The sequence below is a fragment of the Vicia villosa genome, linkage group LG4 (genome assembly GCF_029867415.1).
Source record: "Vicia villosa cultivar HV-30 ecotype Madison, WI linkage group LG4, Vvil1.0, whole genome shotgun sequence".
NCBI classification, from domain to species: domain Eukaryota; kingdom Viridiplantae; phylum Streptophyta; class Magnoliopsida; order Fabales; family Fabaceae; genus Vicia; species Vicia villosa.
This window is the reverse complement of record NC_081183.1, coordinates 178,822,273-178,838,404: the sequence shown is the minus strand read 5'-3', so window position 1 is coordinate 178,838,404 and position 16,132 is coordinate 178,822,273. Positions and strand designations below refer to the sequence as shown.

The 16,132-nt window shown below is 38.2% G+C and overlaps 2 protein-coding genes across 3 annotated transcripts in view; both read left to right on the top strand.

Moving 5' to 3' along the window:
* The window catches only part of LOC131596168 (uncharacterized), a 73,671-nt gene extending 63,174 nt beyond the window's left edge, over positions 1 to 10,497 (top strand). For both annotated transcript variants that reach the window (XM_058868753.1, XM_058868752.1), the window contains one exon: positions 9,331 to 10,497. In XM_058868753.1, the coding sequence (XP_058724736.1) occupies positions 9,331 to 10,379 (1,049 nt within the window). In that variant the 3' untranslated portion in view covers positions 10,380 to 10,497. The remainder of the gene's footprint in view (positions 1 to 9,330) is intronic.
* LOC131596171 (uncharacterized) overlaps positions 8,650 to 16,132 on the top strand; it is a 34,870-nt gene continuing 27,387 nt past the window's right edge. The window contains exon 1 of the mRNA XM_058868756.1: positions 8,650 to 8,691. The gene's annotated coding sequence lies outside the window, so the exon portion shown is untranslated. The remainder of the gene's footprint in view (positions 8,692 to 16,132) is intronic.

Genomic DNA, 16,132 nt, shown 5'->3' with positions numbered 1-16,132 from the left:
GAACAATAGAAATCAATGTGAGTGTTATGGATTATCTATAAGCTTGTTAAACACTACAATTAAAGCAAAACAATTTTCAATTCTTGATATCACACAAACTATAACAAAGCAAATTAAAGCAATAAAGAAAGAGAGAACAACACAAGATTTATTTAAGCAGTTCCTCTTTTTGTCCTCACGTAGGGTACTCTGCCCCCAATTCTAAATATAGAATTGAGATAGTTTTGATTACTTAGTTTTAAAGTTTTTACAAGAGAAGAAATAGTCACCAACACTTCATTCTAGTTGTTGAAGCTGAAACTATTCTCCTCTCTGCCGCTGATTCAAGATGAACCAAATGCATCAAACACTTCGAACAGACCTCTGGTTACCGCTACTTATTTGCACAAACACATCGTTCTTCAAACCTATCGCTCGACCGGTTTCGATTGCAATATGCTTGACCCAAAATCTTTCTTCATAATCCTCCAGTTACCGTTACTTGTTTGAAAAAACCTTCTATTTTCCAAACCTTTGACTCGGCTGAATCTACGAAGCAAAGACTTGCGCAAAAAACCATAAATCCTCAAGATCTTATAGGTTAAAATCCCAATGGTTTTATTCAAGAAAAAAACCCACTGAATTCTCAACCCAAACATGATCACACAATCCTATGTTTGGACGTTATCACCATAATTCTACAATATGATCAACAAGCATGGTTATGTGTAATTGTTAATGAATGCAAGAAGAGGATGAAGATGATGAGGAATGCAATGTATAACTTTCACTTTTTCTTGTTACCTTAAATGATGAATACCAAATGAATATATATTGACCCAAAAAACAGAAGGACCAAAAAGTAAAACCAATAAGATACTAACCAAACCAAAAAAAATAGATTTTGCAAGCGAGCGATCGACCTGAAGCAAGGGAGGGTCGACCTGAGCGGACCCACGAGTGCTGGTATGAGCCACACACTCAGCGATACGTAGACCTATACAGGGCATAAGTCGACGCAAGGATTTCAAAAAATACATATCCCTAGTATGAGTTGACCTATTGGTCGACGCGAGCAGTCCCGTATGTGACCAAAATTTATTCACTTGCATGAGTCTACCTAAATGCATGATGAGTCGACGCAAAGGAGAAAAACTTCCAAAAACACTTATTTTGAGAGTGTTTAAGTGGATTGTACCATTTGTATATGACCCTAGAACTCCTACGGTCAAGTGCACAATAAACTTATATAAGAAGCTCATATATGCATTGACAATGACACTGACGTCATTTAGAGCCCATTAATAAGGAATGCAATCTTGGATGTGATGATGTCATCCAAAGTATAAAGAATAAACGATTATATGTTTTGACAACATTAAAACTAGGGAAAGAAGCCTTGCTCTCACAAGATGGAGTTGCTTTTGCACAAAGTACAGACAAGTAAATGTTTGTACTGTGTTTTGAACAAGGCGCTTGAAGCTCCATTATGAATATCAGAGACTAAGTCAACATTGCACTAAAGTCTTATTAGAACATCAAAGGCTGAGATAATTTTAGCGTTGAGGTTCTATATGAAAATCAGATACTGCTTCAATAGAATTTGAATTGCTTCTTCTTTATAATCAATTTAACTTGTTCATAACCTAGTTAAATACCAGCTTAATGATCCTCCACACTTAAGCAAATGTTAGTAAACCGTATTTTTATTTAAGTACTTTATTATCATAAAAATCTAAGGAGTATGAACAAATTTTGTTCTAACAAGACGTTGACGTTGGTGATGTATATTCTGGTGAAAAGTTTAAGATGTGCAATGTTATTTTGCACAATTAATGACTTTCCTGCATATCATGATTTGGTTGGATATAGTGTCAAAGAACATAAAGTGTGTCCTATATGTGAATCTAATACCTGTTCTCACCAACTTGATACTACTACAAATAATACATTTTATGACAGAAATTTTACCTCATCCAACAAAAAATCGAGGTGTAAACCATATATGCGTACTTTTTTTTAAGAAAAAACTATATATTCCCTCGGTTGAGTTGGAAATCGAAAGGTAAAGCATTTTGAGGACACACCTTCGAATCCAAATAACTACATTTTAACACTTTTATGGCAGAACATCAAGAAGACTTTTAGACATGCTACGATGTGCTAGAAAGTGTTGGAAACGTGAGAATATCTGTCCCGATTGGATAGACAAAGAAGTTTTTGAGGAACTTCTTGTCTATTGGGATACACCAGAATTTAAGGGTAAATCTAAAAAATGCAAAGAAAATAAGAGCATCTAAAAAAGGGGTAGCCTTAATGCAGTTGAAAGAAAAGAAAAAAAATCTCATAAAGAAAAAATTGTTATATATATATATATATATATATATATATATATATATATATATATATATATATATATATATATATATATATATATATATATATATATATATATATATAATGTTAATGTTACCTTTTTGTTATTGGAATGGTATTAATTTCTTTTTGAAACCATGTTTCTCCCAATTTCATTCATATAGTTTTTAGAAAATTTCTTTATAGACCTCCCAACCTTCTAGCCCACCTCTGGTGAAAAATCCAAACTACCCCTGACTTCGGAAATGCATTTCCGAAATGCAAGAAAAAGGTGTTTTCGGAGATGCATCTCCGAAAGCGCCTTTTTTTTCAAAATTTGTCTTATTTCGGAATTTCTTCGAAAACAGCATTTCGGAAGTTCATTTCCGAAATACTGGGCGTTTTGCAGATTAAGTAAAACAGCCCCCTCCCCCATTCATTTAACCCTAATCCTATTCTAAACTCAACCTCTCTTCAAAATTTCTGCAAAAAGCAAGTGTGAAGTATCAGAGATTGCCAACATCTTCTTCCAATCTCAATCAAAATCATCCCAAACTCTATTAGTGGTAAGTTTAGTGCATTTTTTTTTCAATTTTTAGATCCATTATTATATCTCTATTAGGGTTGTTTAGGTTGTTTAGATCCATTAGTCAAACTCTAAACTGCTATTTAGGTTGTTTAGAATGAATAAAATTAGTTATGTTTTAGGATTTTGGGGTCTGCCATTGGAGGTTGCAGAGAAGTTCTTCGCAGGGGTGTTTCGGAAGTTCATTTCTGAAAACACCTCCATTCCCAGTTTCGGAAATGAACTTCCGAATTGTATCAGAAGTGTAATTTTTTTTAGTTCTTTATGTTGTCTCGCATATTAATCGATTTCAATTGTTTTCAGGAACATGTCAGACAACCTAGCACGCATCAGACAGGGTAGAGAGACCCAGACTGCGTCGGCTAGACGCGAGCGGGCGGCGCAGCTGGCGTCGACACGTGGACGGGGGCAGGGCCGGGGACGACGTGTGCGGTTCCCGTGGAGATGGACGAGGGTACCTCTACTGTTAGACGCTGGCCTTAGGATCTAGAGGGGGGGTGAATAGATCGTTCACAGTTTTACGAATTTAAACGACTTTTCAGCGGAAGTGATTCTGAATCGACTCGCGTCTATTCCGAACCACTAACGAAACGATTATATATGTGTTTAAAAACCAGTCAAAGACTTGAGGTAAATGATAAGAGCATATGTTGCAGAATCAAAGCGTTTCTCTTATTGAAAAACAGATTAACTTTTTGTATGATGGACAATGTTTGCAATGCAGTAAGAGTGATAGAAACAAATATACAAACACTTGGTGATAATGATCAAATTGAAGGTAATTCAATGTGTGGTGGATTGTGATGTTTATGTAAGTTCTTAATTCACAATCTTAACACTCGAATCGTTGATCAATTTGCTATTATAGCCAAATATGAACAAAATGTAAATGAAAAAGTAAAAGCGACAAGAACACGATATTTGTTTAGGCAGTTCGTCGATCGTCCTCGCTACGACTACGTCTGCCCCCAATTCCAAATTGAAATTGGGTAATCTTTCATTAATGTTGAAAGTAGTATATACAAAGAAGATAACAAAGCGATAAACGATAAACCAATTATGTCGATCCGTTGAATCTTCTTCCCCCTTAATCTTGAGCAAGATCAAGGTTATCCAAGAGCTTCACTTTGATTCCCTTCTGCAGTGTCTTGATTCCTTGAACTCCCCGTTCCTCAATCGTTACACTCTGCCGAATCCTCAATGAACGCCTCTTGATAAAAACCCCCAAGAACCACCCGTCGTGGAGGACAAAACCCGCAGATTTTATTCACCAACAAACCCCACAAACCTTCACCCACTAGGAATCTTCAATTCCGTTCCATGGACGTTATCGAACTCATCACTAACCCGCAACGCAAGAATGATTATGTGTAATTGTGTTGGAGATGATGAAGAACGAAGATGAGAAGCGTTTGTGTATCTTTCAGTCGTTGGTGTTGCTGAATAATTAACCCTTGCACAATATATATGATTGCATAACAGTTGGAACCAAGAATAACTGAATTTTGGACTTTCTTGATCAGTTAGGTCGACCTCTTGTAGAGGTTAGGTCGACCTAGCAGTGCTTGCTGAAGTTTGCTCCTAGTTAGGTCGACCTGTTGAAGGAGTAGGTCGACCAGAATCCTCTTCTGATGCGTTCTGGGAACATTTTCTTAGATTAGGTCGACCTAGTTGTTATGTAGGTCGACCTAGCAGCAGTATATGTATTTTTCTTCATTTTAGGTCGACCTGGGTTGACAGTAGGTCGACCTAACTGCTGATTTTCTGCATTTTTCTTGTTCAGCTTGTGTTGAGCCGACCTATATGCATAGTAGATCATCCTGTGCTTTGTTTGGATGCTCATTTGAGTTTGCCATAAATCAAAAACATCTTTGAGTGTAATCTTGTATTCACATCTACATCTGGATCGAGGAGTCGTCTGGCTCGGGTATCTTCTTCCCGCCAGCAAGAGGAGGAGGAGGAGGTACCGGAGGTGGCAGTATCATACCACGAGGCGGAGGATGTACCGGATGTTGACCCTCCACTCGGGGAGGAGGATGAGCAGGAGGAGGGCTTCCCGGGAGGGCCCAGTGACACTTCAGTGTTGATATCCTACCGCGATCACGTCGCTCGGCGGATCTCGGAGGGAGAGGTATTTTTTATAATTTGCCCGACTACATTATTTAACCGTTTATAATTTAGACGTTTATTCAATATTTTATTGACCGTCTATTTAACATACTTTTTTATTTGTTTTTTTGTAACAGGAGAGAGAGCCGTTGAAAATGGTGAACCATGCCCGAAAGATTTTCAGTCTGTTTAAACCGACTGCCGAGTGGTTTAACGACGCTGTGAGAGGTTCAGGGCTTAGTGGGCTCTGCATGACGGGGTACACCACAATCAGCCACGGCATGCAAGGGGCTTTTGTGGAGCGGTGGCACAAGGAGACGTCTTCTTTCCACTTGTCGGTTGGGGAGATGACGATCACCTTGCATGATGTGCAGTGTCTTCTCCACCTGCCGATCAGGGGGCCACTGTTGACCCACTCCCGGATCCAGAGGGTCAAAGCCACTGAGTGAATGACGCTCTATTTGGGTATGGAGCCCGAAGTTGCTGACTTTGAGTGTGCCACGACATCTGGGCCTCATATCCGGTTCACCACACTGAGCCGCTACTTCGAGTACCACCTGGTGGCGGCGGCCGAGGCTGAGGATGCGGGTGACGAGCTATTTACACATTATCATCGTGGCTGCGCTCTCCGGTGCTGGTACATGCATGTGGTAGGCGCTGCGATCTTTGTGGACAAGAGTGCGAGGTACGTCGACGTGACCTACCTCCGCTACTTCATGGACTTGACCACCGTTCACCAGTGGAACTGGGGGGCAGCTACTCTGGCATACCTATACCAGAAGCTGAACGAGGCCTCCAACTGGAGGACGAGGCAGTTGACCGGATCCTGCACACTACTCACGGTACGTTTCATTTTAATTGTTCTGTATTTATTTATGTTTCGTATTTGTGTTTCGTATTTACTTATGTTTCGTATTTATTTATGTTTCAGAGCTGGATCATCTCCTACTTCTCCCGCATCCACGGCTTCCACATCGATCCTGCGTACGTTGACGCCATGCCCAGGGCCGCCAGATACGTTCTCCAGAGGGGGAACAATGCGGTGGGACCATACCGTGGGTACTTGGACCGCACGATGCACGATGACGTCACCTGGAGGCCATTCAGCGACTACACTCTGATTGTCCCCTTTGACGGCATATCTCTTTATTCTGGCTGGTTGACATGCGGGACTACCATCATGGTCCAGTATCTCCCTGAGCGGTGCATGCGGCAGTTCGGATTTGTTCAGATGATACCCAGGTCACCCTTTGAGGCTGCTCCCGACATAGTGACCAGAGTGCAGCTCACTGCCATGTTTGAGGATTGGGAGCATCATGTGGTACCGGAGGAGTATCGTCGCATGCGGGTCACCCAGGACTGGCACAGTGTGGAGGGGTACATCACATGGTTCTATCGGGTGTCACATCCTCTGCTGACACCCGACGCTCCCGGCGCTCCTAGGCCTGCACACGAGGAGATCCTGGAGAACCAGCAGGCCGAGGATGACCACGCCATTGATCTCCTGCGGATCTGCTAGCGGATAGAGATGCTTGGGCGGGACGCGTTGGATCGAGGTGTCGTTCATCAGGGCGGTCCAGAGGCAGTCGCCGTGATGGAGATGATCGTCACTGATGCGGGCCGTGCGGCGGCATACAGGCGGCAGAGGAGGGCCCAGGGTGAGAGGGTTAGGCATACCCAGTAGTGGTCGGGTTTATTTTTTTTTGTTTTCGGATTGTATCTTTCGTACACTATTATTATTTGGATTTGGATCGGATCGGTTTGTATATATCACTATTCTTATCATATTAGTATATTAGTATTTTCTGTTTATATATCGCTTATTTTATTTGCCGTCTTTCTTTAATTAAAAATACGAGGTTGTTTCCAAAATCATAAAAAAAACACAGTTTCTGCATAATTCGAAAGTTCATTTCCGAAATCCCCCAAAATATGAAAAAAGGTGTTTTCGGAAGTTCATCTCTGAAAACACCCCCCATTTGGTGTTTTCGGAGATGAACTTCCGAAGTCTGAGAAAATTTTAAAAAAAAAAATACTTCGAAAGTTCATTTCCGAAGCAGGGGTAAACTGGGGTTTTCGCTGGGGGTGACCCCCATAGGGAGGTGGGTAAAGAAAAAACCTAGTTTTTATTATTGAAATAAGAATGGTGTGTGATATATTTTTCATATTGCACCGGAATTTTTAGGGCATTACAGTGGATACAATTTGTCAATAAAGTAACCAAGAACATTAATATAAATTAATTTAATGATGAATACTAGTAAATTAAATGAGTTTTAATTTCCATAATTAGTATCATTCATGTGTTAATTTGCAAAAATGATACATATTACTATGGCATATCGTGGAAAAAAAGGGTTCAAAGAAAGCTAGAGGTGGGATTGTCACTACAAGAAAGTTGTCGATTAGTCGGGTAAATTTGCCAGGTGACAAACACATCGTAAAATATTGCAGTTGCGGGATGCGTTCCACCTCGCAACCCAAATTTCTTAAAAAATATATATAAATGTTTTTCCCTCTCGCTGTTGCGAGAGGGAAGTTTGAAATTTTGGAAAAAAAGTTTATAGAGTGTTAAACACCTCGCAACAATGTTTTAAAAAAATTATTGAAAAAAAATGTTACATTTACTCAGAAGTCAGAGTAGCAGGTGACCTTTTGCTGATTTTACTGACACAAAAGTTGCGAAGTATAAATCACCCCGCAAATTTCAAAGCCTTTTTACATTGCAAGGTGAGGACTACTTCTCAAGATTATTTTTTAAATTTTGAAGAAAAAATAATCTGACAATTAATAATGGTTCAGACTGGAAGGGCCATCTTTGAGGGTGTGCAAAGCGGGCTACCGCACAGGGCCTCATATTACTTTCTTATGGTAATTAAACTGTGACAAATCTACACAGGACCTCCTAAAACCTGAGATGGCCTTGCAGACTGGTAGGTACATGACGTACATTTTATTTCATTTTAATTATTTTATATCAAAAAATTAAAATAAAATAGTATGCACTAAAAAAATAAAATTGGTGAATTTGGTGTGCTACACTGATGAGAGATTTAGTTGAACCCTTCCTCTAAAAATCACCTCAAAACAATTCATTAATTTATTATATAAAAAAATTTAAACTAATTCATCTATTCAAAATAAAATTCATTAACATTCATCCACATCCATAAAATAAATTAATATACTTTTAATTTTATTTTTACAATCAATTATTTTATTTTATTTTACATTAAAAGGCAAGAGATTGTGAAACAAATTCTAAAATAATTTATTTTTTTTTAAATGTACAGGCCACACTTTTTGTGTCTTGTAGTAACTATTTAATTACTAGTAATGTCATAGTGACAAGAGATAGAAAGGAAGGATACAATCACTCCAAACACACCTTTGTTTTAAAATCAAATGAATTATTTGTAAAAAATAGTAATAATGCCATCCATGGTAGACAGACAACTAGATATGAAGACGAGAACCGATCAGCACCGCTTCCTAACAAAGTCACACGTTTGCAAATCTGCATGGCACCACCCCTTGAAACAAAGCAATTTTAATAATTAATTACATAATACCATCCATTCTATACATTATATAAAGTCTGCATGTGTCTTTCTTTTTCATTCCATCCTTTCTTTTATAGAATCTCACACTCACTGATCCAATATGGAGTTTCATTTCTTCCACATTATTACCTTTCTCATGGTGACTAACAACTCCATAAACTCCACCACTTTCATTTCTTCAAATACTTGTTGTCATATTCTATCTCTCTATTTTTGCCTTTAAATAAATGATTACTAATGTTAATATATATTCTCAAATGCATGCAGCTTCTGCTAGTGGCAACTAATGCTGCAAGATTACCACCTCAACATTACTGGAAGTCCGTAATCCCCAACTCTCCAATGCCAAAAGCCATCACTAATCTCCTACTTCCTAGTCAGTGTCATGCTCTAAAATTTATGTCTATATGATAATATCTTTAAAATCTCTCAACTTTTTAGATAGAAATTTACTTCGACATATTTAAAATTATTTACTTTATAAATTTAATTTCTCAATTAAACAAGTGTAAAATATTTGAGTCAAACAAGGTTACTCTGATGTAAATTTCGGAGAATTATCTAATATATTTTCTTATCATATTGTAAGTGTTTCTGGTGTAAATTCTAAAAAATTACTGAATTTGTTCAAATATAATCATTTTGTAACGGAGTCGGGTGTAAGTTTCAGAGAATTTTTTAATTTATTTCAATACGATCATCATGTAGGTGAGGCTGATGTAAGTTCTAAAGAATTACCTAATTGGTTTCGATACGATCATGCTGTAAGTGGGGCTGATGTAAATTCTGAAAAATTACTTAATTGGTTTCGATACGATCATGCTGCAAGTGAGCCTGATGTAAGTTTCAAAAAAAATTCTAATATGTTCAAATACGATCATGCTGCAAGAGAGCCTGATGTAAGTTTCAAAAAATTACCTAATGTGTTCAAATACGATCATGCTGCAAGTGAGCCTGATATAAGTTTCAAAAAATTATCTAATGTGTTCAAATATGATCATGCTGCAAGTGAGACTGATATAAATTCCAGAGATTTTTCTAATGTGTTCAAATATGATCATGCTGTAAGTGAGAATGGTGTCAATTCTGAAGGATTACATTTCAAATATGATCATGGTGCAAGTGAGAATGGTGTAAGTTCTGAAGAATTACCTAATTGGTTTCGATATGATCATGCTGTAAGTGGGACTGATGTAAATTCCGAAGAATTACCTAATTGGTTTCGATACGATCATGCTGTAAGTGGGGCTGATGTAAATTCTGAAGAATTACCTAATTGGTTTCGATACGATCATGCTGTAAGTGGGAATGATGTAAATTTTGGAGAACTGCCTAATGGATTCAGTTACCATCATGCTGCAAGAGAGTCTGGTGTAAATTCTAGAGAATCACCTAATATATTAAGTTACAATCCTGCTACAAGTGAGCCTAATGTAAATTCTGGAGAATTACCCAATGGATTAAGTTACCATCATGCTGCAAGAGAGTCTGGTGTAAATTCTAGAGAATCATCTAATATATTAAGTTACAATCCTGCTACAAGTGAGCCTAATGTAAATTCTGGAGAATTACCCAATGGATTCAGTTACCATCATGCTGCAAGAGAGTCTGGTGTAAATTTTAGAGAATCACCTAATATATTACTTTATAATTCTGTTGCAAGTGAGCCTGATGTAAATTCTGGCGAATTACCTAATTGGTTCCAATACACTCATGCTCCAAGTAAGGCTGATGCAAGTTCTAAAGAATTACCTAATTTGTTCAGATACAATCATGTTGCTAAGTAGAATCACATTGTGTTGTGTTTGCTATGATGTATTATTAGATGTGTGCTAAATATAGTTGCGTTGATGCTATGTCTCAATGCAACATAAATAAATAAATAAAGGTTGTCATTATCTATCACCCCACTTGTTCCACCTTAATAAACTTGCTATGAATTGAAAAAAAAAAAAATTAAAGAAAAAATATGAATTGTTGTTGACAAAAAATGATCTTAGAAATGCATGTGATGCATCGCCCATTTATCCCACATACGACCAATGTCTTGGCACCTTGGCACCACGTGCCTGTGCACCCTTTTGCAAGCATTCACCGTTTGTTATGATGTTTGAAAAAAAATCAGGAAAATTTACTCTAAAGACCACGACTATCTCTAGTAATCTATAGTATCAAGGATGGCCACAATGAATTTCATAGTATCGTTTTTAGTCTCACAATATAGATGTGCAAACTTATTTTAGTAACTTTAATTTTCTAATGTAGCTTTCAAACAAGCACTCACGTCTCTGTTTGTCTATAATTTTTTATTGCAGTAATACGTGTCTAACTTTATAATTTTTTTGTATAAATATCATTAAAAATAATATTGTTTACATAAGATTAGTAGAATTAAAGTAAGATGAAAAATAAATGTGTGTAGTCTAAAGATAATACTAATATTATTACATTTTTAAATTATAAATAAAGTTATAAATAAAATTATTTCAAACGGCATTCAACACTGAAACATATACTGCGTATAATTTTTGTCATCAATGTAATACTCAATGCGTATATATATTATACTTGCCAATAACTCATATTCTTGAACAAGCAGTCGACGTCGAGGGGGATAGATATAGATATTTATGTGAATAGATTCAATTTTTTTTTAATAAGCAATTGATTATAAGATATCGCATTAGGGGTGCAACCCTTACATCGAAAAAACACTAGAGATTTATGTTACAAAGTAATGGCAATTTATACCAATCATAAATATTTATCCTACTAGGAAGTTCCTTATTGCTAGCCCACCTCCATGAGAAAAACATGATATTTGATATCACCTCGTCGAAGCTAAAGGTACCGCCATCAAAGATCATTTGTTTCTCATATTCCACGTACACCAAATTAAGGCTATCCAAATCGAATTTAGAGTAACTTTAATGTTGGTGTTTTTCACCTTTTCTTGGATGCTCCCGAAATTCTTGAACTCCTCTAAAGTAAGCTCCAATTCGTTCCCCAACCACATATGAATTCTATTCCACACCTCTTTTGTAGCATGGCAATGGAAAAATAGATGTTCCAAAGTTTCCGGATTGTTTGAACAAAAAAGGCAATCAATGGAAGAGAGATTAGGCACACCTCTGTTGGCTAGTTGTTCTTTTAGAGGTAACCTATTGATGAAGAATCTCCACGCAAAAATCTTGATCTTTTCCGGAATTTTAGTCTTCCAAATGACATCTAACAACTTGGTAGTTGAAGTTGGCCAAGCTAACTCCTTTGCGTTTGAGTCCAAGTGCGAGACACTAGACACCGTGAAAGCTCCGTTTGAAGTTAGCTTCCAATGATAATCATCCAAAGCCAAAATGTCCGGCTCCATCCCTTGGAGGATCAACTTCAAGTCCCTAAGCTCATCGCCGATATTCGAGGCCGAAGCGGAAGTGGAGTAGGTAGAAGCAATCGGAACCGACGGATTTAGCACATCCGTGTCAAAAATATCTTCTAACTTCCACGTGAATTCACCTTGATTAAAGGAGAAGAGATCACTCACCATGCAAAGATTGTTGGTTGTTCTAGCAAACAAGAGCGGGAAGGTGACGCGAAGCGGATGATCATCCACCCAACAACTATACCAAAAGAGTATATTTCTTCCTTGCTTGAACTCACATTTAACCCATTCATTAAATCCTTTTCCCCATTCATCCTCTTTGAAGTCATTAAGAACTATGTCTCTCCACCAACGGGAATCGTCACCGGTTAAAAGATCCTTGCTAGAAGCCAACACTTTAGTTTTGGGGTCTTGATATCTCAAAAGTAAGAATCTACTCCAAATAGCCTTATCTTCCTTTAAGATTCTCCACTTCCATTTAAGAAGTAGAGCTTTGTTCATTTCTCCCACATCTCTAATACCTAACCCTCCTTTCTCTTTAGGCTTGCACACATTCTCCCACTTCACCCAATGTATACATCTCGATTTAGTATTCCCACACCACAAAAAGTTGCCAAGAAGACTTCTTATAGCTTGAATAATTTTGCTTGGAGCTTTGTAGAACGAAAGAGTAAAAATGGGAATGGCATTAAGAACGGAACCAATAAGAGTCACCCTCCCACCGATGGAGATGTTTCTTCCTTTCCATTTAGAAAGTCTTGATTTTAAGTTGTCTAACACCTCTTGCCACACCTTCTTCTTATTTGCGCCTTCACCCACCCAAATACCAAGAAATTTAAACGGGAAGCAACCTTTTTTGCACGCAAGGAAAGTAGTCGCCGAGTTTAAAAACCAATCTCCAATGTGCGTTCCATACAAATTACTTTTATGGAAGTTGATTTTCAAATCGGATACCAATTCAAAGCCTCTCAACAACACTTTTAAACTCCAAAGATTGTCGTAAGTGGGCTCTCCTAGAATGATGGTGTCGTCCGCAAATTGGAGAATGTCCACATAGTCGTTTGCCCCGTACTTGAAAGGTTTGAAGTCACCTACCTCCACGGAGTTTTTGGTTAAAGCGGTCAATCCTTCCATTGCAAGAACAAACAAGAAAGGAGACATGGGGTCTCCTTGTCGCAAACCTCTTTGAACCTTGAATTCTCTAGTTGCACTTCCATTTACCAACACGGACATGTAATTGGTAAAGATACTAGCTTCCATCCATTTCATCCATCTTTTGCCAAACCCCATTTTCACCAAGATCCACCTTAAATAATTCCAAGAAATTGAGTCGTAAGCCTTTTCGAAATCCACTTTAAGTAATAAACACCCCCTCTTCTTCCTCTTTGCCCAATCAAGAATTTCATTAAACAATAGGACCTCATCCATCATACTTCTTCCCGGAACGAAAGCAGTTTGGTTGGAAGAGACCAACTTATCCACTACACATCTCATCCTAGCCGCTAGCATTTTTGCAATGATCTTATAAATACTCCCCACTAGACAAATGGGCCGATATTCAAACAAGTCTTGCGGATTCTTCTTCTTAGGAATTAGAGCAAGGAAAGAAGATGTGATGGATTTAACAAGGGTACCTTTATGATAGAAGTCATTGCAACACTTCATAAAATCTTCTTTAATGATGGACCAATTCCTTTTATAGAACTCCAAAGAGAAGCCATCCGGCCCCGGACTCTTGTTGCCATCGCAAGAACAAATAGCTTCCTTCACTTCATCTTCTTCAAAAGGTTTCTCTAAGCCCGATGATTCTTCAAAAGACAAAGTGTTAAAATTGATCCCTCTAAGCTCCGGTCTTGAAAGACAATCTTCTTTAAAGAACTTCTCAAAGTGCTTGAAGGTGAACTCTTTAATTTCTTCAACCCCCTCTAATCTTCCCTCCGAAGAGTCGATAGAGCAAATGGCGTTCCTTCTTCTTCTATCTTTAAGCGAATTGTGAAAATAGCGAGTGTTGTCATCACCTTCGGAGAGCCAAAGTTGTCTCAACTTTAAGCGGAGTATGCCTTCTCTCTTATTTATCCCAAAAATCCTCCGCCACTTTAAGTCTTTTTGCTACCACATCATCCGGAACGTTACCTGCAAAATGAACAAACATGTTATCTAAAGCGTGCATCTCTCTCCCATCACTATTGATTTTGAGATCAATCCACCCATAGACGCTCTTGTTCCACCAAGCTAACCGGTTTTTAAGAGTTTTCAACTTTTCGACCAAGCAATAGTCACCTCTTCCTCTAACCACTAACTTCTTCCATTCCTCATTCACAAAGATTTCAAACTCTTCATGTTTGAACCACATATTATTGAACTTGAAAGGTTTAGGGCCCCAATTCTTCCTATTATCTTTCAACCAAATAGGAGCATGATCGGACACATCCCTCTCGCCTATGTATTGTCCCTCCACCTTCCAATCTTCAACAAAGCAATCAGATAGAAGAAATCTATCAATCCTACTCATAGACTTACCATTACTTTTAAACCAAGTAAACTTGCCTCCTATTGTAGGAAGGTCCTCCAACTCCATTTCCTCTATGAAATCTTTGAAAAGCATTATCTCCCTCCTATAGCTATGACTTGAAGACCCTATTCTCTCTTCTAAAGAAGTGATAGAATTAAAATCTCCTCCTATGCACCACGAGCCTTTAGCATTATTGTTTTTGAACTCACATATCCTCTCCCATGATCTCTTCCTCGTGTTGAAGTCATAAGAAGCATAAACATTCACGAAGTAAATGAGTTTACCTTCCTTCTCCACACAAAGGCCTAAGAAGCTCTCTCCACGAAAACTAAAAATAAGGTTGAAGAAATCCTTTTTCCACATTGTTAGGATGCCTCCCGACGCCCCATTAGCATCCAAAAAAGACCACTCCACTTGGTTGTCACCCCACAATTCTTTCACAACATTATACTTTATACCACTTAACTTTGTCTCTTGTATAAAACAAATATCGGCATCTCCTTGTTGAATGTGATAACCTACTCTCTTCCTCTTGGCCCGACTTCCTCCTCCTCTTAAATTCAAAGAAAGAACAATCATTAGATAGATTGTATGTTGGTCCCCATCTTCTCCTCTCCCCCTTTTGTGTCCCTCTCTTCCATCTCCTTAAGTTTTGCTACTGGATCAAACTTGTCAGAAATATTTTTGATGCCAAGCTTAACCATAGAATTCCACAGCCCCTCCGCCGCTTTATTCAACACTCCATTGGAAATTCTTCTATTGCAATTTGAGATGTCTTCACTAGAAATAGAATCACAAGTTAAAGGTAATCCTCCGGACAAATAATTCGGCTTTAAGAAAAGTTTTTTCTTATTGGAATGTTGAGCGTCTCCTTGAATTGCAGCTTCCTTCCCATCTTGAAGGCGAATACCAACAGGGTAAATAAAATTGTGCTCTTGCTCCCCTAGGTTCAACACCTCTCTTATTTTCTTTCTAGACTTTTTGCAATTTTTTATCCTCTTGCAATGATCATCAAAGCATAAACTATGTTTCCCTTTGTTGCTTGCTTCCTTTATCTTGAGATGCCTAATAGATTTCTTGATCGGCACAACTTAATTCTTAGAAGCTTTTAAAAAATTTGCATTATGATTATTCTGCCCATGCATGCATGAATTTGTCTCAATGCGGTCAACTTGATCAATGCGGTCAACTTTATCACCTTGGCCCACTAGCAAAGGAAAAGCGCTCTCCCCTTGGCCCACTTGCTGAAGAACCACTTCCTCCCCATGGCCCACCCAATTGGTAGAAAGTTGTGCCTCTTTCCACGTCACCGTTGGACCATATACAACCACAAATTTTGAATCACACTCCAAAGTAGGGACCACTTCACTCTCATGCCCACGCGCCCCACTTCTCTCCTTATCCTCTTCCGTATCCTCCAATGTTTTATTCGTGATGAAAAGACCTCCTGGGCCCACCACTTCTATATCCTTATTAACAGAACACTTCCTCCCCTTTCCTACTTTCATATCTGCCGCTAAGCTAGCCGTGTTCAACGAAATCCGGTCTATGGTACAAAGGCTTTCAGAAAGGTAAGCAATTTCCTCCCTTTTTTGATGATTGTAATTAATGTTTTCTGCAGATCCTGAATAAGTTTTCTTTCCGCCTCCTTG